Source organism: Suncus etruscus, chromosome 2 (genome assembly GCF_024139225.1).
Source record: "Suncus etruscus isolate mSunEtr1 chromosome 2, mSunEtr1.pri.cur, whole genome shotgun sequence".
NCBI classification, from domain to species: domain Eukaryota; kingdom Metazoa; phylum Chordata; class Mammalia; order Eulipotyphla; family Soricidae; genus Suncus; species Suncus etruscus.
In genome coordinates, this window is record NC_064849.1 from 1,679,140 (window position 1) to 1,702,600 (window position 23,461).

General features: G+C 49.8%; 1 protein-coding gene across 4 annotated transcripts in view; it reads right to left on the minus strand.

The window, feature by feature from the left end:
• Positions 1-23,461, minus strand: part of GIT2 (GIT ArfGAP 2) — a 51,884-nt gene that overhangs the window by 18,982 nt on the left and 9,441 nt on the right. For all 4 annotated transcript variants that reach the window (XM_049767887.1, XM_049767886.1, XM_049767885.1 and 1 more), the window contains exons 3-12: positions 23,161-23,273; positions 22,180-22,285; positions 18,504-18,590; positions 18,046-18,176; positions 16,317-16,411; positions 13,593-13,638; positions 11,314-11,365; positions 6,208-6,280; positions 5,694-5,791; positions 1,870-1,981 (exon numbers count right to left, since the gene is read on the minus strand). In XM_049767887.1, coding sequence (XP_049623844.1) covers positions 1,870-1,981; positions 5,694-5,791; positions 6,208-6,280; positions 11,314-11,365; positions 13,593-13,638; positions 16,317-16,411; positions 18,046-18,176; positions 18,504-18,590; positions 22,180-22,285; positions 23,161-23,273 — 913 coding nt within the window. The remainder of the gene's footprint in view (positions 1-1,869; positions 1,982-5,693; positions 5,792-6,207; positions 6,281-11,313; positions 11,366-13,592; positions 13,639-16,316; positions 16,412-18,045; positions 18,177-18,503; positions 18,591-22,179; positions 22,286-23,160; positions 23,274-23,461) is intronic.

Here is a 23,461-nt window from a genome sequence, read left to right on the forward strand (position 1 = left end):
GGCAGGGGGGACCCTATGGGATGCCGGGATTTGAACCAATGACCTTCTGCATGAAAGGCAAACGCCTTATCACCATGCTATCTCTCTGGCCTCGAAGCTTCATATTTATAAAAGGACCATTCATCGCTGTATTTTGTTTTCTTTTCTTTTTGTTTGTTTGTTTGTTTTGGGGGTCACACCCGGTAGTGCTCAGGGGTTCTGCTCCTCCTGGCTCTATGCTCAGAAATCGCTCACGGCAGGCTCAGGGGTGGGATGCCGGGATTCGAACCAATGACCTTCTGCATGAAAGGCAAATGCCTTACCTCCATGCTATCTCTCCAGCCCTGTATTTTCAACCAAATCTAAGAAACTGGCTTCCTCATTCCTCAATAAACTCAGGAAGAATGAATCGATGTCAGCAATCTCTCCTGGGAAATACAACGCTGCCTGAAAACTTCATTTTGTGGGACAATTTCTTTTGTTTCAACGTTCTACCATAAGAGCAAATCATCCCAGAGTGAGGAGAAAGGAGGGTTGTAGACTCAGGGCTGGAGCAGAAGAGGGCTCCTTCCTCAGTGATCCTGGGCTCCTGGGCTAGATTGGGGGGGGGGGTGTCCCCTGGGAAATGGGAGCTCCACGCTTGCTTGACAACCATAAATGACAACTGTGATGATAAATCTCACTGAACAGGCATTTAAATTTAAAGTTCATGTGGGGGAGGGGCCGGAGCCATAGCATAGCAGTAGGGCATTTGCCTTGCACGCAGCCAACCCTGATTGAACTCTGGTTCGATTCCCGGCATCCCACATGGTCCCCCGAGCTGGCAGGAGCAATTTCTGAGCAGAACCAGGAGTAACCCTTGCCGCAGCTAGGTGTGGCCCCAAAACCAAAATAAATAAATAAATGAATGAATGAATGAATGAATGAATGAATGAAAGAAAAAGTTTTGGGGGCTGGAGATAGCACAACAGCGTTTGCCTTGCAAGCAGCCGACTCAGAACCTATGCCTGCCAGGAGCTATTTCTGAGCAGATAGCCAGAAAGAACCCCTGAGCACCGCAGGGCGTGGCCCAAAAAAAAAAAAAAAAGTTTATAGTAACCAAGTAAACTTGATTTGCTGAGGACTCATTTCTGGAGCTAAGTAGCAGCAGTAAGCCTATAATTTCAAACAAGCATTCCTTTTTCTTATGCCCTCATCAAGAGCTCACACTTTCGGGTGAATCTCAGGATCCAGCTTCATAGCGAGATGAACCAAGCAGGGGGAAAATAAACACCTATCAGCAACATTTGAATAGCAGCGATTAATCTTGAACCATCTAATTCACCAGGGCTCAGAAAGTAGAAGTGAAAGCACAGAGGGGGACGTGGGGGGAGGAGGGGGAGATTGGGCATTTTGCCTTGCAAGTGGCCAACCGGTTCCATCTCCAGCATCCCATATGGTCCTCATGAGCCCATCAGGAGTGATCCCTGAGTACAGAGTCAGGAATAACCCCTAAGCACCGTCGTGTGTGGCCTAAAAGCCAAAGGAAAAAAGACTTTCCTCGAAACAAAGTCCTGGGTTTTGGGGTTGACATAGTATCTTCCTTGCATGCATCTGATATGGGTTCAAGTCCCAGCATCCCAGAGGGTTCCTTGAGCATCACTAGGAGTGATCCCTGAGCAGAGACAGGAGTCAATCCCGAGCAATCCCAGGCATGGCTCCAGAAAAGAAAAAAAAACCAGAAACAAAACCCTCTAACCCTCAAACAACAACAACACAAACACACACACACACACACACACACACACCCCTTCCAAGGCCTTATTGTGCTGGCCTGCTGTGAGTGTTTTACTCCATTCCTAACTTTAGATTCAGCACTTACGTCAGGGGCCGGCCCTGAGAGCAAATTACCTTTGGAACCCAGGCGAGGCCCTCCGTGCTGCCTCCTCTTGGCATCGCTCAGTATGTCGATAACCAGCGTGGCAAATTCGTGAGCGTTAAACCGGGCTAATTTCTGCCGGCCCTGGGAGCGAGGGGCAAGAGAATAATTGGAAAATATTCCCAAAAGAAAGAGCGCAAAAATATTCACATCAACCAAGTCTAACCCCTGCCCACTTAGGCGAAAGACTCTGGCAGGATCCAAGTCTTGTCAGTCACGATCAAGTGTGAATATTCTTCCCCTTGGCCACCTAGAACCGTAAGGAAGATGTCTACCACTTAAATTCCCTCTGTGCACAGTTACTGTTGGTAACAAAGCCCAAATGGTGCTGGTCACTGCTTTCCTTCTTACTACTCATTCAGTCTGAATGTGGACCTAATACAATAAAGAGAATTAATTTGGTGGGGCCGGAGTAATAGCACAGCGGTAAGGCGCTTCCCTTGCATGTGGCCAACCTCGGATGACCCTGGTTCGATTCCTGGCATCCTCTTGACACCACCATGTGTGACCCAAAAACAAAAACAAAAACAAAAAAAAGAAAATTCATTTGGGAGAAATGTTTTCAAACTTCAAGAGAACCAAGATACTGGAAATCCATCCTGACTGCTATTAACCAAAACTACATAAGATTTTTCTAACTTTCCTCCTCTTGGTAAACACTTTTGTTTGTTTGTATTTTGGGCCACACCTAGTGGCACTCAAGGGTTACTCATGGCCCATGCTCAGAACTTGCTCAAGCAGGCTCGGGGGACCACATAGGATGCTGAGGATCGAACCGGTCCGTTCAGGGTGTGCCACATGCTAGGCAAATGCCTTAGCGTCGTGCTATCGCTCCGGCCTCCACTTGGCGAACACTTAAGTACTCCTTCAAGAAGTATATTTGGTAAAATTATTTGTTAAAAATAAGAGGGTACAAATCTTTGTTTTTCCTTTACGAGATCATATATTTAGCAAAACTGTTTCCTGTGAATCTTGGTTTTTCAATGACGAGACCAAAAATTTGGTTAAATGATTTGGTAAAAATAACTGAGCATACATCTTTATCCTTTCTGAGAGAGACCATAGTTTCCAAGAAGCTCCCGTTAAAAGGACTGGGTTATGGGAGCCGGAGAGATAGCATGGAGGTAGGGTGTTTGCCTTGCATGAGAAGGACGGTGGTTCGAATCCCGACATCCCATATGGTTCCCTGACCCTGCCAGGAGCGATTTCTGTGCATAGAGTCAGGAGCCCCTGAGCGCTACCGGGTGTGACCCAAAACCAAAAAAAAAAAAAAAAAAAAAAAAAGACTGGTTTATGTACCAGCATCAACTCTATCCATAGCTGAGTGTGGAGTGTCTTTTGATTTGGAGCTTGTAAAATTGCTGAGACTTTCAGTCATGCTAAGACTTTCGCATGGACTTTCTGGGATTACTGGCGGGACCTACCTCAGTTAGAAACTGTATATTCTTTCCCAATTAATTACCTATTTTTTGTTTTTGTTTTTGTGTCACACCTGGCAGCACTCAAAGGTTACTCCTGGCTCTATGCTCAGAAATCGCTCCTGGGGCCAGAGAGATAGCATGGAGGTAAGGCATTTGCCTTTCATGCAGGAGGTCATTGGTTCGAATCCCTGCGTCCCATATGGTCCCCCATGCCTGCCAGGAGCAATTTCTGAGCCTGGAGCCAGGAATAACCTCTGAGCACTGCTGGGTGTGACCCAAAAATTACAAAAAAAAAAAAAAGAAATCGCTCCTGGCAGGCTCAGAGGACCATATAAGATGCCGGGATTTGAACCACCGTCCTTCTGCATGCAAGGCAAACACCTTACCTCCACATTATTTCTCCGGCCCCATAATTACCTACATATTTTCCGCCATATAAGACGACTGGGCGTATAAGACGACCCCCTAATTTTGCAGTTAAAACATAGGTTTAGGGCCTGGAGAGATAGCACAGCGGCATTTGCCTTGCAAGACCAAAGGTGGTTGGTTCGAATCCCGGTGTCCCATATGGTCCCCCGTGACTGCCAGGAGCTATTTCTGAGCAGACAGCCAGGAGTAACCCCTGAGCACCACCGGGTGTGACCCAAAAACCAAAAAAAAAAAAAAAACACCAAAAATCAATAACAAAAACATAGGTTTAGGCCTATATTCACTGTATCAGATAGAACGTTCCTGTGCTGCAACTGTATGTACCACAGTGAGCCAATCACAACAAGCAAGCAGGCTTTTGACAGTGTAGATTCGGTACAGAACATTGTCTAATTTGCATGCATAAAAAGCCTGCTTAAATGGGCTGAGTTAGAGAGGCGATCCGAGCAGCCTTGCAGTGATTGGTCCCTTATCATAGGCACCTTTTCTGGCAATTCCCTGGTGGCGTCAGTTAATCTCCCCCACTACATGAACCAAACAACACCCCATCCTCGGACCCTAGCACTGAACCACCAACACGGCTAGCTGGATTTTGCCAGAAGTGGCCACCAGATCTCCTGAGTACTGTTTGGGAGCCCCAAGAAAGAGATTTGGAAACTCTGCGGCCTGATTTTTTTTTTTTTTTTTTTTTTTTTGTGGTTTTTGGGTCACACCCGGCAGTGCTCAGACGTTATTCCTGGCTCCAGGCTCAGAAATTGCTCCTGGCAGGCACGGGGGACCATATGGGGCGCCAGGATTCAAACCGATGACCTCCTGCATGAAAGGCAAACGCCTTACCTCCATGCTATCTCTCCAGCCCCTGATTTTTTTTTTTTGTTTGTTTTGTTTAGCGGCATATTGAAACATTTTTCGGGCTATACTCGGCATATAAGACGACCCGCGATTTTCGGTTGACTTTTTTTTTGTTTCAAAAGTCGTCTTATACACCGGAAAATATGGTATTTCTATCTATTGATTTCTTTTCTTTTTTTTGATTTTTGGGTCACACCTGGCAGCTCTCAGGGGTTACTCCTGGCTCCACGCTCAGAAATCGCTCCCGGCAGGCTTGGGGGACCATATGGGATGCCGGGATTTGAACCACCGTCCTTCTGCATCTAAGGCAAACGCCTTACCGCTGTGCTATCCCTCCGGCCCCTTTTCTTTTCTTTTTTTTTTTTTTTTTTTTGGTAAATGGATTTTCTCTCTTTTGTTTTTGTTTTCGTGTTACACCCAGCAGTGCTCAGGAGTCATTCCTGGCTCCAGGCTCAGAAATCGCTCCTGGCAGGCTCGGGGGACCATAAGGGATGCCAGGATTCGAACCACCGTCCTTCTGCATGAAAGGCAAATGCCTTACCTCCATGTTATCTCTCTGGCCTATCTATTGATTTCTTAATGATTTTTAAACTGTGTGTGTAATCCAACAAAATATTTACACATGTGGGGCCAGAGCAGTGGCGCAAACAGCAGGGTGCTTGCCTAGCAAACACTAACCTAGGATGGACCAAGGTTTGATTCCCCCGGCGTCCCATATGATTCTCCAAGCCAGGAGCAATTTCTAAGCATATAGACAGGAGTAACCCTTGAGCGCCACAAGGTGTGGCCCAAAAACCAAAAAATATATATATAAATATATATACCCATGATAGCCTGGAAATATAAACTACAGTTTGGGACTTTAGTGACCACACAGCAGAGGGTGGTTTGCCTTACAAGCCAGTGACCCAAATTTGATCCCCAGCATCCCATAGGATCCCTCAAGCACCATCAGGAGTGATTCTTGAGCAGAAGGCCGGAGGAACCCCTGAGCACTGATGTGTGGTCCCCTCAAAAAACAAACAAAAAAAAACGACAATTAAAGGCGAGTCCCAAAGATCCTCGGAGACCTTCGCTGAGTGAGAGACACTTGCCTGGTTCCTCGTGGACGAGTACTCGGGGTTGACCGGAAGGAAGGGGACGACAGTTGTCTCGGTGACCAGCGTGCTATGGTTCTGCGTGGCAAGCCAGACTGCCCAGAAGAAAGAGCCAGAAACAGAGCTTATCAGCACAACGTATCTCTGCGTCTCTCTCGAGGCAGCCCTGCCTGTGTTACGAGGGGGACTGGGGGAAATGTGGCAGGATGCCAACACATGTGACATCAAACACGAACAACACGGGCCCATCAAAAGTGGGCAAGGGGGGGCCGGAGCACTAGCACAGCAGTAGGGCATTTGCCTTGCACAAGGACAACCTGGATAGACCCCAGTTCGATTCCCAGCATCCCATATGGTCCCGAGCCTGCCAGGAGCAATTTCTGAGCAGAGCCAGGAGTACGGGGTGTGGCCCAAAAACAAAAAAAGTGAGTAAGGAAGGAAACAGGGAGGTCGGCGACAGCTACTCCCCAGCATAATGGAGGCTAAGCAGAGAAATCCCACATTAAGTCACCTGCATCGGTCTCTCTCCGGTCGACCTCATCGTACACGTCCATGGCAAGTTCTTCAAACAAATGATTGCTCAGCTGAAAGGCAAACAGATGTCAGAGCATCAGGGACACCAAGAAATACCAAGGAAATGAGTGGGGACCATCGGAGTCATCCTCTCATCTCTGGCCTCATCCCAAACTAGTGCTTTGTACATGAGGCCCGACTAAGGTAAGGTAAGGTAAGGGTAGGGAAAGGGTAAAGGAGAGGGGAAGGGCAGGAGAGAGACAGAGCAAGAGAGAGCAAGAGCGAGCGAGAGAGAGAACAATTTCCAAATAGGGGGCCGGAGCAACAGCATAGCAGGGAGGATACCTGCCTTGTATATGCAGCAAACCCGAATTTGAGGCCCAGAATCCCACAGGGTCCCCCGAACCTGCCAGGAGCGATTCCTGGGCAGTGGCAGAACCAACCCTTGAGTATCAGCACACTGGTGTGGCCCCAAAACAAGACAATGGAAAAAATTCTCAGTTCGTCCAAATTCTCCAGAATAAGGAGCTCCAGGTAGAAGCCTTGCCCCTGGCGGACAGGCCACGAGGACTATGTGCCTAACAGAAGCAGGGCCAAGATCATGATCGCTCGAGGGCCCGTGTGGGTTCCCCTCAGTATGAGGGAGCCTCAGGCCTGTGGCCGGGCAACACGTACCATCAGCCACCCCGGCCTCGCCAGTGAAGCATCTCCCTCTGTCTTGCAATGCAATTTCCATAAAAGGGCTCCCTGCACCTCAACCCAGAGAGATAGTCTGTGTCATCAGTCTATCGTTGACACATCGGTCCCCACACCTTGTGCTGTGCTCTGCTCAGCAGGAGCGAGGACGATGGGGCAGCTAGGCTGGTCCACAGCCCTGCACTTGCGAAGCCCCTGCCAGGGCGCTTTCTGGCTCTCTGTACATTTTCCTCATAAAATACACCCTGAGGGGGCTGGAAAGATAGCATGGAGGTAGAGCGTCTGCTTTTCATGCAGAAGGACGGTGGTTCGAATCCTGGCATCTCAATGTGGTCCCCGTGCCTGCCAGGGTCAATTTCTGAGAGCAGAGCCAGGAGGAACCCCTGAGCAAATCCGGGTGTGACCCAAGAACCACAAAAATAAATAACGTTTCCTTTACATTGTTGGTTTTGTAATTTTGGGGGGAAGGGGTTCACATTAAGTAGTGTTCAGCTGTACTTTAGCTCTATGCTCAAAAATTACTCTTGGGGAGGCAAGGCATTTGCCTTGTATACAGAAGGACGGTGGTTGAAATCCTGGCATCCCATATGGTCCCCCGAGCCTACCAGGAGCGATTTCTGAGCGTAGAGCCAGGAGTAAGCCCTGAGCGCTGCCAGGTGTGACCCAAAAACCGGAAAAATAAATTACTCCTGAGGGACCGGAGTGATAGCACAGCAGTAGAGCGTTTGCCTTGCACACGGTCGACCCAGGACGAACCAAGGTTCAATTCCCAGCATCCCATATGGTCCCCCGAGCCTGCCAGGATCAATTTCTAAGCGCAGAGCCAGGAGGAAGCCCTGAGCGCCACCAGGTGTGGCCCAAAAATTAAACCAAACCAAACAAACAGAAAAAGAAATCATTCCTGGCAGGCTCGGGGGACCATATGGGATGCCAGGGATCAAACCCAGGTCAGCCACATGCAAGGCAAGTGGCCTCATGGCTGTGCTGTTTCTCCGGTCCCAGCAGCTGTTCTTTAGTTCTCTGGGTAAATTGGGTCTAAATCCCCGTGTCCCTAACATCTGCACATAAGCCTGATGCAGGGAACAGCGACACTCCAACAGGGTTCAGATGGTATTTGATGCAGCAATTTTTTTTTTTTTTTTTTTTTTTTGGTTTTTGGGCCACACCCAGCAGTGCTCAGGGGTTACTCCTGGCTGTCTGCTCAGAAATAGCTCCTGGCAGGCACGGGGGACCATATGGGACACCAGGATTCGAACCAAGCACCTTTGGTCCTGGATCGGCTGCTTGCAAGGCAAACACCGCTGTGCTATCTCTCCGGGCCCTGATGCAGCAATTTTAAAAATGTCGGTTACGGGCGGAGCGACAGTAGAGCGGGGGTGGGGGTGTGTGTGCCAAGCCTTGCACACTGCCAATCTGGACTCAAACTCTGGCATTCCAGATGGTCTCCTAAACATGGCCAGGAGTAATTACTGAGACCACCAGTTTTTTTTTGGGAAAAAAACCTGGCTACACAGACTTCACTGCAGCATTTACAAAATTGGGGCAAAGGAAAGAGGACATAAAATTCTGGCACTGTTATTGGGTTAGAAATAGAGGGCCCGGAGAGATAGCACAGCGGTGTTTGCCTTGCAAGCAGCCGATCCAGGACCAAAGGTGCTTGGTTCGAATCCCGTGTCCCATATGGTCCCCCGTGCCTGCCAGGAGCTATTTCTGAGCAGACAGCCAGGAGTAACCCCTGAGCACCGCCAGGTATGACCCAAAAACCAAAAAAAAAAAAAAAGAAAAAGAAATAGAAATAGAGGGACTGGAGTGATAGCAACGGCAGGCCGTTTGCCTTACATGTGGCCAACTCAGGATGGACCTGAGTTCGATCCCCGGCATCCCATTTGATCCCCCGAGCCTGCCAGGAGCAATTTCTGAGTGCAGAGCCAGGAGTAACCCCTGAGCGCCGCAGGATGTGGCCCAAAAACCAAAATTAAAAAAAATAAAAAATAAATAGAACACAAGGACACCTGCTTACACTCTCCCTTTCTGGGCCCCTCAGAAGGAGAGAAGGAGGCTGGACACAAGCTGGACCTAACCAGGTCACAACGCAGCGCCAACTGAGTGAGCAAGGCTAATGCACATCTGTGCTGGGATCCACTTTCCTCCCTGAGAAGGGACAGAGAGACCGAGAAGAAAGACAAGGCTGCACCTGCCCCGTGCTCGAGAGCCTTCTCAACTCTGCCCCCCTGTGGGACAAGCATCAAAGACTCCAGCACAGCGTCCCTGCAGCAAAGGGAGCCTGGGTTTATATGCAAGGCTTGAATTCGATTTTGGTTTGGGGGCCACACCTGGCCACGCTCAGGAAGTAACTTCTGGAGGTGCTCAGGGGACCCCATGGCGTGCTAGGAACTGAACCCGGGTCAGCTGTGTGCAAGGCAAATGTCCTCCCACTCAGTGTACTTTAGCTCCGGCCCTGATATTTGAAATGGTCAAAAGCAGACACGAGCTTACAAACTCTCAGTAACTGTGAGGATGTCACACAGAATTAGTGGATTCTCAAGCTTCATTTGAAAAGGCCAAAGAGGACCAGAGCAATGGTACATCAGGCAGGGAGCCTGCCTTGAACATGGCTGACCTGGGTTCAATCTGGCATCACGTCTGGCCTCTTGAACTCTGCCAGGAGTGAGTCCTGAGCTTAGAACCAGGAGGAAGTACTGAGCATCTCCAGGTGTGGGCCCGAAGGGTTAATTCATTAATAAAAAGGCATAGGAGGGGCCAGAGAGATAGCATGGAGGTAAGGTGTTTGCCTTTCATGCAGACGGTCATCAGTTCGAATCTGGTTTCCCAGATGGTCCCCCAGGCCTGCCAGGAGCAATTTCTGAGCATGGAGCCAGGAGTTTCCCCTGAGACCTGACCCAAAAACCACACACACACACAAATAAATAAATAAAAAGGCATAGGAATGACAGTATAGCTGGTAACGGTATTTTACTGCTCTGCCTTGCAGGCAATTGACCCCGGTTAATCCCTGGCCCCAAACCTGGTTCGAGCCTCACCAGGAGTGATTCCTGCATGCAGAGCCAGGAGTAAGCTCTGGGCACCACTGAGTGTGTCCCCAAAACAAAACAAAACAAAACAGAAGCCAAACAGAAGGGCGATGAAACATGCAGACACAAACAAAACCAGAGATACAGAACACAGACACCAAATTGCAGAAAGCACATTTATTCAGAACACGTGACAGTAAGGAGATGCTCATTTTGACATCACAACCAATGCTGATGAAAAGGTCTAGTGAGGGGTCTTGGTGCAAAGGGGAAGGAAAACAAAGCCCTAAGTGACCAGTGCTGTGGTTTCATAGGCAGGCTCTGGGAAAAACGCTCCCGACACAGGGAGGCTGTCTGAGGAGAGCATAAGTCTTTTCAGATGAAGGAACAGAGAGGCTAAAGGGGCCTCAGAGTACAAACCCAGGGAAAAATATTAAAACGCACGCATACACACGCGCGCGCGTGCGCACACACACACACACACAGAGAAAAACACATGCATGTGTGCAAATCCAGGGACAAATGCTATAAAACATACACAGTGTACAAAGAAAACCGAAAAGTAAAACATCTAGGGAAGAGGGGCTGGAACGGTGGCTCAGTAGGAGGGTGTTTGCCTTGCATGGAGCTGATCTGGGTTCGACCCCCGGCACCCCAGAGGGTCCCGCAAACCTGGCAGGAGTGATTTCTCAGCGCAGAACCAAGGGGAACCCCAGAGCACTGCCACGTGTGGCCCCAAAGCAAACAAAAAACAACAATAACAACGAAAAACATCTTGAGTTTAGGGAACCTCCCTGGTCAGGCCTCATTTGCTGGGTCTGACCCACGAGAAACCAGTTCTCAGAGCAGATGTCCAGGGACCCTGAGTAAGGCAGAAACGGGCAGGAAGGACAGAAAGAAATGCCCAGACTGGAGGACACACAGGGTGCTGAGCCCCTGGGCAGGGCCACAGCCCTCCCACCTGCCCTGAACCAACTCTCAAGGACTTCGGGGATGAGCGAGAGGTAGGACTGCAGCTGGGGACACAGTTGCCCGGGCACCTGTAAGACTCGACTGCTTCTTAGTGATCCCAAGGAAGCACACCCCATACTCCCACAGGGAGAGCAACTCAGAGAAAAGACGTCACGTCCCTCAGTCAAGGGCACAGTCTGAACTTCGGGGAAGGCGCTACAGGCCCACAAGCCTTGAGTGGATACTGTCCAGTCACTGTCGCTACACACACAACAAAATGGCTGAACAATGTCTAACAGTACATACGAGCGAGCGTCACCTCGGGCAACAGGCTGAGAACAGGTAACTAATTAATTAACAATAATTATTATTAGCAGAACATATGGACCCCATAGAGCAGAATTCCCGAGGAAACAAATACTCACAGACTGAAGTTTCTTCTTCGCAGCTTTTGCTAATTCAGACAAATCCAGGCTGCTAAGAAAAGGGACAAAACGAATAAGCAAAAAAGCCTTTTCATTGTTTCTTTTTCTGCTTTTTAATTGGCTGGGAGCAGGGTGTTGTCCCACACTGGGTGATGCGCAGGGCTTACTCTTGCATCTGATCAGGGTTCACTCCTGACAGTGCTCAAGGGGACTAGACGGGGGCTGGGGCCATGCATGAGGCAAGCACTTTACTCACTGACCATCTTTCCAGCCCTACTCCCCAAACTTTTTCTTTGCGCTCTACAGATTAAGTAGCAATGAATCAAGATGTGAATCACAGTTTAGGGACACAGTGAGGGTGAAAAATTCTACAGCTGGGCCCGGAGAGATAGCACAGTGGCCTTTGCCTTGCAAGCAGCCGATCCAGGACCAAAGGTGGTTGGTTCGAATCCCGGTGTCCCATATGGTCCCCCCGTGCCTGCAAGGAGCTATTTCTGAGCAGACAGCCAGGAGTGACCCCTGAGCACCGCCGGGTGTGCCCCCCCCCAAAAAAAAATTCTACAGCTTCAACAGAGCCAGTGAGAAGACACTGACTTCGATGAAAAAAATTCCTTCTACAGACCAGGGTGAAGCTCCGTGGTAGAGCATTTGCCCTGCATGTGTGAAACTCTGGGTTTGGGATCCAGCACAACAACAGTAACAACAACAACAAAAGCTTCCTTCTGGAAATACAATTATACAATATCATAAAGAAAAAGGGGCCGGAGAGATAGCATGGAGGTAAGGCGTTTGCCTTTCATGCAGAAGGTCATCGGTTCAAATCCCGGCGTCCCATATGGTCCCCCGTGCCTGCCAGGAACAATTTCTGAGCACGGAGCCAGGAATAACCCCTGAGCACTGCCGGGTGTGACCCAAAAACCACAAAAAAAAAAAAAAAAGAAAAAAAAGAAAAAAATCACATCATCTACAACTGAAAAAACAAAAGTAAACCAATGGGTCGGAAAGAAAGCAAAGTGGTAGAGCGTTTGCCTTGCAAGGAGCCGACCCAGGACTGATGTCAGTTTGAATCCCGGCATCCCATATGGTCCCCTGTGCCTGCCAAGGGCGACTTCTGAGTATAGAGCCAGGAGTAACCCCTGAGTGCTGCTAGGTGTGACCCAAAAACCAAACAAAAAGAAAAAGAAAAGGCCAGAATGTGAAAAACCAGAGTGAAGGGATTATGGCCAAAGCAGAATTTATTCACATCATTAACCTCTGGGCATTATCTGTACCACATCACATTACCTAACTAAAGAAACAAAGTTTAGGGGCCGGAGAGGTGGCGCTAGAGGTAAGGTGTCTGCCTTGCAAGCGCTAGCCAAGGAAGGACCGCAATTCGATCCCCCGGCGTCCCATATGGTCCCCCCAAGCCAGGGGCAATTTCTGAGCGCTTAGCCAGGAGTAACCCCTGAGCATCAAACAGGTGTGGCCCCCCCAAAAAACAAACAAAAAAAAAAATACAAAGTTTAAGGCTCTTTCCTGCAGCCAAGAAGATATCTGTCCTTATCATTGGCAGATGATAACCCACTTTTTGTTCAGGCCATAAACAAGAATAATTTTTACTTAATTTTGTTTGGAGCCATACCCAGAGGTACTTAGGGCTTCTTCACGGCTCTGAGCTCAGGGATTACTCCCGGAGGACACAGGGCACTGTAATAAATGCAAGGGAGGCACGCTTCTGGCTATGCCATCTCTCTGGCCCTGATTTTTTAAGTTTTTAAATCACTGAGAAAATAAACAATAAAAACACAGATGGGGAATACTTAATAACCTGTGACAATGATGTGAAATTCCAGCGTGAGTGTCTGGCATTCACACCGCAGCTTTATTACAAGGCACAGCCCCTTCCAAGGGGCCAGGCTTCGTCCACCTTCGATGAGGGAGGGGCGGGGCCCTGCCAGGCCTCAAATGCTGATCACAGCAATTAAAAACATAAAAATAAAAAGCCTGGTTCCTGCTCCACATGAAGCATAGCACTGATGGGTAAAATCTAGAAACGGAAACATTATCGCTGACTTGGATTTTTTTCCCCTTAGTGAATTCGTCACGAACACCCTTCACAACGTAAGTTTTACAGGGTGGTTTACTTACAGTCGTCTGAAAATTTCCCAATGGCACAGCCGTAAAAGAGAGAGAAGCATGGGCTGCATTAAACAGAAGGCATCGCATAAACACTAACCACTAACACAGCCGAGGAAATCTCAGCGAGGGAGAGGCGGTGGCAATTTCAATGGCCTTACCTGTCTGCCATCTGAGGTATGATAAAGTGTTGTCCGTTCCTGTGATCTAAAAGAGAAACCGAGTCAGACTGTCACGCACGTACCGGCTCCAGAAAGGACTACGACACTCTCTGTTCCACCTTGGCAATTAGTACTTTCCCACCATTGCGTGTGACTGGAGGAAGACAAGCTGCAAACTCCCACGTCCCTAGTGGGCGGGAGGGACGTGCAAGTTTCTGGCATCATTAAGCAAAAAGTCTAAACCCACTCTGCCGATGCTGAGGACTCTGCTCAGCCCCAGCTTCACCCGTGACCTTCCGCCACAGCAAGGACAAACTTAAGGAGCCAAGTGAGAGCCCCTATGGCATGCAGAAAGCATTAATCAGGGGGGCCAGAGAGACAGCACCGCAGTAGAGTGTTTGCCTTACATGTGGCTAACCCAGGATGGACCTGGGTTTGATCCCCGGCATCCTATATGGTCCCCAGAGCCTGCCAGGGATGATTTCTGAGTGCAGAGCCTGGAGGAACCTGAGGGCCACTGCCGGGTGTGACCCAAAACACAAAAAAGAAAACACCCATCATCTGCCTTTGGGGGCCACTGGCAAAGTAATTTCCTCAATATCAAACCAGTCCAGGCTGGGACAGGTGACTTTAGTGGAAGCGGGCAGTGGGCTCAGCTACTGTGATACTGACTCAGGCATCGTGGAGCCTTCTGCAGGGATGCCGATTGGCCAAGGCACAGAGGTACCAGAAGCACACATACATAGGCGAGCACGTGTGTTTAGGTGTCTGTGCATGTGTGTGTGTGTCTTTATTTCTCAGAAGCTAATACCTACGACTGGGACTTAGGAGGTAAAAGAGCAACATAAGAACCAGGAGGTGTGGGCCCGGAGAGATAGCACAGCGGCGTTTGCCTTGCAAGCAGCCGATCCAGGACCTAAGGTGGTTGGTTCGAATCCCGGTGTCCCATAGGGTCCCCTGTGCCTGCCAGGAGCTATTTCTGAGCAGACAGCCAGGAGGAACCCCTGAGCAATGCCGGATGTGGCCCAAAAACCAAAAACCAAAAAAAAAAAAAAAAAAGAACCAGGAGGTGTGGTTTTTTTTTTTTGGTTGTTTTTTTTGGTTGTTTGTTTTTGGTTTTTGGGTCACACCCAGCAGTGCTCAGGGTTTATTCCTGGCTCCAGGCTCAGAAATTGCTCCTGGCAGGCACCGGGGACCATATGGGGTGCCGGGATTCGAACCGATGACCTCCTGTATGAAAGGCAAATGCCTTACCTCCATGCTATCTCTCCGGCCCCTAGTTTGTTTGTTTTTGTTTTTTGGGCCAACCTGGTGACGCTCAGAGGTTCCTCCTAGCTTGGGGGACCATATGGGATGCTGGTGGATAGAACCACGGTCTAGGCTAGAGCGGGCAAAGCAGATGCCTTACTGCTTGCACCCAGGAGATGTTTTTAATTAAGAACCAGCCAGGGTGGGTTAATGTAAGGAACGGATAGGTATTTATTGGTTTGGGTTTTTTTTTTTTGTTTTGTTTTGTTTGGTTTTTTTTTTGGGCCACACCCGGTGGTGCTCAGGGGTTACTCCTGGCTGTCTGCTCAGAACTAGCTCCTGGCAGGCACAGGGGACCATATGGGACACCGGGATTCGAACCAACCACCTTTGGTCTTGGATCGGCTGCTTGCAAGGCAAACGCAGCTGTGCTATCTCTCTGGGCCCGGTTTGTTTTTTTTTTTAAGTTTTGGTTTTATGGCCACAACCAGCAGTGCTAAGGGTTACTCCTGGCTCTGCACACAGGAATTACTCCTGGCAGGCTCAGGGGGAGTCCATAGGATATGCTGGGGATCAAACCCGAGTCCGCTGCATGCAAGGCCAGTGCCATCCCTGCTGTGCTATCTCTCTGGCCTCCGCTGTGTTGAGTCCATGCAAAGCCCATGCTCCCTGGACAATGTGTTCCAGTAATTATTCACAGGTAGAAGGAAGTCCATAATTTCACCAGTAGCTCTCAACTAGTGATTTTTTTGTTTGTTTTTGTTTTTTGGGTCATACCCGGCAGTGCTCAGGAGTCACTACTGGCTCCATGCTCAGAAATTGCTCCTGGCAGGCGCGGGGGATCCATATGGGATGCCGGGATTCGAACCAACGTCCTTCTCCAGCCCTGTTTTGTTTTGTTTTGTTTTTGGCTCCTCTCTACCTTATTCTCCCTTCTTGGGAATATTTTGCCAGATGTCAACCTTTCTGATACTTTCTGTCCAAGGAAACACAAACTTGCCATCATCTCTGTTCTGTGACAAACGTCAAGTTTAAGTTCTCAACAAATAAACAAACATTAAAAAAATAAAACCTCTAAAAACAAGAAATCCAAAGCCGAAGTGGTAGGGCAACACAAGCGGTAGGGCGTTTGCCTGCACGTGCTAACCTAGGCCAGACCATAGTCTGGATCCCCCGGCGTCCCATATGGTCCCCCAAGCCAGGAGATATTTCTGAGCGTAAAGCCAGGAGTAACCCCTGAGCATCACCAGGTGTGGCCCCCAAACAAACAAAAAACACAAACAAAAAATGAGAAATCCAAGATGAGGCCAAGCCATGGGCACAGATGTCGTCACTCAAACAGCATCTGGAGTCAGAGTGTCCTCAGGACGTGGGGAAGCGGAGGCGGCCACAGGCAGCAGCGTCTGTCCCGACTGGTTTTTCCGGGGCCCAGCCTGGCAGGAGGTGGAAGGTGGGAGGCCTCGGCCCCACATTCACCTGGTTTCCGGCCGCAGAGATAGAAGGCGAGTCTGTCCGTCAGCTCGTACTGGATTTCCACCAGGCGCTCTGCCAGCTCATGGTGACCTCCTTGCCTACCGAGGGGAAACAAAGTGCCATTGGTGCTGCTTGTCAGCCACTGCCCTGGAATGTGACAGCCAGAGGCAGCCCTGAGACCCTAGGAACAGGAGAGCCCAGAGACGGCCCATGAGATCCCTGGGCAGCTCATCAACTCCAACTTTTTAGGACAATCCACCTGGGTCAAGGCATCTGAGTAACTTGACTTACAATGTGAACCACCTGCCTTCCTTCCACTTACACAGCAGGATAGTAAGGAAGAAAGCCAAGGACACATGAGTGGAAAGAAAGAAAAGAAAGAAAATAATTTCAGAGCCAGAGTGAGAGTAGAGGAAGCAGACCTAGATTCGATCCCTGGCAACCCATATGGTCCCCTGAGCCTGTCAGAAAGAGTCGAAATTCTTTGTTTTGTTTTGGGGTCATGCCCAGCAGCTCTCAGGGGTTACTCCTGGCTCTACACTCAGAAATCGCTCCTGACAGGCTCAGGGGACCAGATGGGATGCCGGGATTCGAACCACCATTCGTCCTGAATCAGATGCATGAAAGGCAAATGCCCTACCGCTATGCTACCTCTCCAGTCCCTGTAAAGACTTTCATATTAAGCTTTTGGATGTCTACTACTGAAAATCTACCATGAACCATTTCCTCATCCTTATTTAATAATCTCATAATCTGCCCTTACAGACTTTTAGCTCAAGCAATGATTAAAAATTCTTACAAATTTTGGGGCTGGGCCGGTGAGGTGGCGCTAGAGGTAAGGTGTCTGCCTTGCAAGCACTAGCCAAGGAAGGACCACGGTTCGATCTCCCGGTGTCCCATATGGTCCCCCAAGCCAGGGGCAATTTCTGAGCGCTTAGCCAGGAGTAACCCCTGAGCATCAAATGGGTGTGGCCCAAACAAATAAGCAAACAAACAAAAAAGCCTCTAATTTTGGGGCTGGAGAGATAGCATGGAGGTAAGGCGTTTGCCTTGCATGCAGAAGGATGGTGGTTCGAATCCCGGCATCCCATATGGTTCCCCAAGCCTGCCAGGAGTGATTTCTGAGCATCGAGCCAGGAGTAACCCCTGAGCGCCACCGGGTGTGACCCAAGAAATAAAAAAAACAAAAACAAAAACACACAAACTTACAAATTTTGAGGAGTAGGGCTGGGCTGGCAGACATCTCAAAGAGCTGGAGTGTATGCCTTGCATGCGGAGGGTCCAAGCACCAAGCAGTCCCCTCAAGCTCTTCAGGGGTGGCTGTGGTGGTCCCCAGCACTGCCAGGCCCGGAGCACTGAACCATGAAGCCTGCCCCAGGGGGCTGACTGGTCCTGGAAATGGACCCTCATCTCCTGAGCACTGCTAGGGAGAGCCCCCACCCCAAAAAGCAAACAAGCTAACAAAAACAATTCGGACTCTGGCTGTGACACAAACCCTGTGCTCTCAATGATCTCGTGAGGGATCAGAAGCCAGTCAAAAGCTCAGGACTTTCTCCCCTGGCTCTGCCAGGCTTTGGGCTCAGACGTGGCTGAACGGCACCCCCTGCAGGGGGACTGACAGTCAACCTTTACCAGGGGCTCCAGGTTGAGCCCACACAACTTAGCCATGCGACAACGAATTGCACTCGACTTCCAGAATCCCAGAGAGAAGAGACTCGAGTCTGGATCTCACCTCGCATAATCAACGGGCGTTTTCCCGCTGGCATCCTGGGTGCCAGGGTCTGCTCCGTAGACAGCCAGTAATTCTGCCTGTAAGATCTGCCCGGCTTTCGAGGCCACGTGCAGGGGGGTGTTTCCTTTCTCCTGAGGATCAACACAACACAACTTCACACAATACACACACATGCCGAGTCAAGAAACCATAGCTCCCTTGGGTCTTTGGGCATCGGGGCCGGGAACCAATTTCTTTTTTTTATTTTATTTTCTTTTTTTTTTTTTTTGGTTTTTGGGCCACACCCGGCGATGCTCAGGGGTTACTCCTGGCTGTCTGCTCAGAAATAGCTCCTGGCAGGCACGGGGGACCATATGGGACACCGGGATTCGAACCAACCACCTTTGGTCCTGGATCAGCTGCTTGCAAGGCAAACACTGCTGTGCTATCTCTCCAGGCCCCGGGAACCACTTTCTTACCGGGTGGAAGAAGTTGGCTTGTGCGCCCAGAGATAACAGCCGCAAACAGGTTTCCAGATTGCCGGTCCTCACGCTCGAATGAAGTTGCTGGAAAACAAACACACAAAATAGATTTTCCAGGAGAGGCTTAATGTAGATGGACAAGAACTGGCGGATTGTTATGTTTTGTTTTTTTCTTTAAGGGCCACACCCAGTGACACTCAGGGGTTACTCCTGGCTATGCGCTCAGAAATCGCTCCTGGCTTGGGGGACTATCTGGGATGCTGGGGATCGAACCTAATCCTAGTTCAGCTGCATGCAAGGCAAACAACCTACTGCTGCGCCACCACTCCAGCCCCACTGGCGAATTGTTTTAATGGCTACATACTAATCAGACTTTGGCTCTATTACGCTCAGCGACGTAGTCACAGCAAGACCGGGCACCGAGGGCAGAGTCGACCCGCCTCAACGATACGGCGAGAGGGCCAGGGCAGACCGAGGAGACCCAACTTCTGTGCAGTCTGTGCATCTAAGCGGCACCACCAAAACTGGCGCTAGACATGCTATGAGGAGGTGGATGAGCAAGGCAGGCCGGGCCAGAATCCCAACCCGTCAGCCTTTCAGAACCATGTGAGAGACCTTTGAGGGGTTTTATGGAGGTATCTGAACCTCCTCTGGGAAAATGTTGGGGGTGGCAGTCAGTAATTCAGTGACTGACAAAATAAAGAAGCCGGTCCACTCTCAGTGCTGGTCCATAGGCCCCACCCCACCCCCAAAAAATAAAATTAACCACAGCTGCTGTGACCCCGGTAGCTTTTGCTCTGTTACTGTCATGGAAAGCAAGTGTTTAGGCTTCGTCTTCTCTGCTTCACAAACCCCCCTCTCCTCAGCACTCCTCTCGGCCTATACACAACACTTTATCCAAGTCTTTTGGAACCAGAAGAAGTGTCCTGTGGGGCCAGACTAAATGCACAGTGGATAGGGTGTTTGCTTTGTGGGCCGCCAGCCCAGGTGTGATACCCAGCATCCCATATGGTCGCCCATATGGTCCAGGAGTAACCTTTGAGCCACAGCTAGAAGTAACCCTGAGCACTGCTGGGTGTGGACCTAAATCCAAGATCCAAACCCCCACAAATACACACACAAAAATTTCATATCTTGGGGCTGGAGAGAGAGCACAGTGGTAGGGCGTGGCCTTGCACGCATTGGACAGTGGTTTGAATCCCGGCATCCTATAGGGTCCTGCCAGAGGCGATTTCTGAGCACAGAGTCAGGAGTAACCCCTGAACACTGCTGGGTGTGGCCCAAAACCAAAAGCAAAAAAAATAAAAAAGTCTCATATCTGATTCAGTGAGTGCAGAATCACAAGGTTTTCAAGTCTGATCTAGAGGTCTCGTCTCCAGCAGGCTGTAACCTTAAACCCACACATGGTGGAACCTAGACCACCTGCATTCATGCATCAGCAAGAGTTTAAAAAAAAAAAAGGTGGGGGGCCGGAGAGATAGCACAGCGGTAAGGCGTTTGTTTGCCTTGCATGCAGAAGGACGGTGGTTCGAATCCCGGCATCCCATATGGTCCCCCGAGTCTGCAGGAGTGATTTCGGAGTGTAGAGCCAAGAATAGCCCCTGAGCGCTGCCAGGTGTGACCCAAAATAAACAAAACAAACAAACAAAAGGTGGGGAGATGCGGGCCAGAGAGCGAGCAATGTCACCTAAGGTTCTTGCCTGCTCGAAGCAGGCGTGAGTCAAGTCCCCTGCACCCCGGTTTCCTGAGATCCAGCAGGGATCCCTGAGTGCAGAACCAGGACGTGAGCAGGACTTTGGTGTGGTCCCAGAACCAAGAGCTAAAATGAACTGTGGGGATCCTTGCCAGGTGCTCATTAATCGAAGGAATTGTATACGAAAGCTACATATTCTATGCCCAAGTTAAGTTTCTGAACCGTGTCTGTACTCGAAGTGTGCATCTGTCATGAACAGTGCTGCTAATGAGAGACATGGGTGTTTCAGGCCTCTCTCAAGTCTAGAAATGAAGCCCAGTTAAAAAAAAAAAATAGACCCACCCACTTCATACTGCCAATTACTGAATATCCACCGTACAACACACGGTCCCAAACAGCACAGTTTTGAGTAACACCCTATTTCCTGACGCTCCTCATTGGAAGGTAACTAGGAACAAACTCTCGGGGTGGATCCCATTCCTATGTTAAGTTAAAAAAAGAGGAGGGCCCGAGCAATAGCAAAGTAGAGAGAGTATTTGCCTGCACCTGCCAACCCGGGTTCAATCCCCAGCATTCCTTAAGATCCCCCAAAGCCTGCCAGGAGTGACTCCACAGAGCCAGGAGTAACACCTGAGCACTTCCGCAAATGGCTCAAATAAACCAAGAAAAAACTCACAGAAATATAACATAATACTGCATCTGAAAAACACAAATTGTTTTCTCAATACTTCTTTTTCTTTTTTGTTTTTGGTTTTTGGGCCACACCCTGCGGTGCTCAGGGATTACTCCTGGCTGTCTGCTCAGAAATAGCTCCTGGCAGGCACAGGGGACCATATGGGACAACACCAGGATTCGAACCAACGACCTTAGGTCCTGGATCAACGCTTGCAAGGCAAACACCGCTGTGCTATATCTCCGGGCCCACAATACTTATTTTTCATCTTGGCCTAGGACCTCCACCCCCATGTCTTTTGAATTAAGACTTTTATGGTGGTGGTGGTGTTTTGGGGCCACACTCAGCAACACTCAGGGGTTACTCCTGGCTCTGTGCTCAGCAATCGGTCCTGGCACTCGGGGGACCATAAGGGATGCTGGAGATTGAATCCAGGTCCATTCGGGCCAACTGCGTGCAAGGCAAATGCCCCACCACCGTGCTACCTCTTCGGCCCGAGTCTGTGACTTTTTTGAGGGGCAAGAATGTATCTTGGGGACCCGGAGAGATAGCATAGCGGTGTTTGCCTTGCAAGCAGCCGATCCAGGACCAAAGGTAGTTGGTTCGAATCCCGGTGTCCCATAGGGTCCCCCGTGCCTGCCAGGAGCTATTTCTGAGCAGACAGCCAGGAGTAACCCCTGAGCATTGCCGGGTGTGGCCCAAAAACCAAAAAAAAAACAAAAAAAAAAAACGAATCCTGGTGTCCCATATGGTCCCCCATGCCTGCCAGAGCTATTTCTGAGCACACAGCCAGGAGTAACCCCTGAGCACCGCAGGGTGTGGCCCAAAAACAAAAAAACAAAACAAAAAAAAAGAATGTATCTTAATCAACATGGAGCTTTTTTGGGGGGGCACACCCAGTGATGCTTAGGGAATACCTCTGGCTCTGTGCTCAGGAATAACTCCTGGAGGTTCTGTGGTACTGGGTATTGAATTTGGGTTAGTGTATTTTCTTTCGTTTGTTTTTTGGGCCACACCCGGCAGTGCTCAGGGTTTACTCCAGGCTCTGCGCTCAGGAATCAATCGATCCCGACAGGCTCTGGGGACCATATGGGATGCTCTGGGGACCATATGGGATGCTGGGGACCGAACCCAAGCTGGCCGAGTGCAAGGCTGCTGTGCTATCGCTTTGGGCCCCGAATTAAGACTTAAAGGCGCAATCGACCGAGGCCATTATAGATGAGTAGACAAAGTGGGGTGTCTGCTTTCCTCTGCTTCCTTTTCACCTTCCCCCTGAACCAGGTATGGGAAAGGTGCGACCCACCCACCTTGCTGAGATCTTTGGATGTCACGCTGTCGTCCTCTCTGCATGGCAAGCGATGCACAAAGGCCAACATCTGATACTTGGCTCTGATGAATTCGGCTTTATTAGGGCTGGTGGAGAACAAAAACAGGACACAGCTCACTCGCCCTGCAGAGGCCACAAACATTCCCCATTCTTCAGGCAGCATTGAGAAGAGGAAGTGGCCCCACCCCCACAGGAATAGCAATGAACACGCTGAGACCAGCCGAGCAGGAGGTGAAGCTCTGAGTCTGGAAACCTGTCAGTCATGACAAAGGGCCAGGATTGCCAGCAGGAGACCTACTTCAAAATAATGATGATAATAGAGGCCTGGAGTGATAGCTGAGTGGGGAGAGCATCCCAGAGGGTCTCCCGAGCCTGCCAAGAGAGATTGCTGGGCAAAGAGCCAGGAGGAGCCCCTGAGCACCACTGAGTGTGGCCCCAAAACAAAAACAAATAAAATAAAATAGGGGCCAGAGCGGTAGGGTGTTTGCCTTCCACACAGCTGACCCAGGACAGACCTGGGTTCGATCCCTGGCGTCCCATTTGGTCCCCAAGCCAGGAGCGAATTCTGAGCGCATAGCCAGGAGTAACCCCTGACGGTCACCGGGTGTGGCCAAAAAATAAAAATAAATAGAAAACATATATACACATATTTAGCATTTGTGCCTTTGTATGACTGCAACCTGGTAAGAAAGCAGAAGTTCATGTCTTCTCAGGGGTCAGAGAGGCACCGGACAGACCCACCTCAGTTCTGAGTACTCCTGTCTGAGCGCTCACGCTCCAACCTGGTGACTCCAACCTTTCTGTCTTGGACGAAAGCACCCACAGCACTCTAGGACTAGCCGCGCCTGGCTCCCTCCTGCATTTCGAGCTGCTCAGAGTGCGAGAGGCCGAGCTCATCCTGGGCCTGCACTCCTGCCAAGGGGGCCGGGTGCTGGGGAAGAAGTGAAGGGATCCCACTCACTGCACTTTATCCTGCGGACTGGCTTTTCGTCTTCCGCTCATCATGGAGGCAGGGTCCAGCAGACAGTGTTCCCAGATAGAATTAGCACCATTATTGTACAGGGTTTCGACCATCTACGACCGAGCAACAGGAAAGAAAATAAAAATCACATTTTCATTTTTGCCCCACAAAGATTCTGCAACAACCATAAACTAAACACTAGCATTAATGGATTAATGGGGGAACACTCATCTCTCTTTTTTTTTTTTTTTAACCTGGTGATGCTCAGGGGACACTTCCTGGCTCTGAACTCGGGAATCAC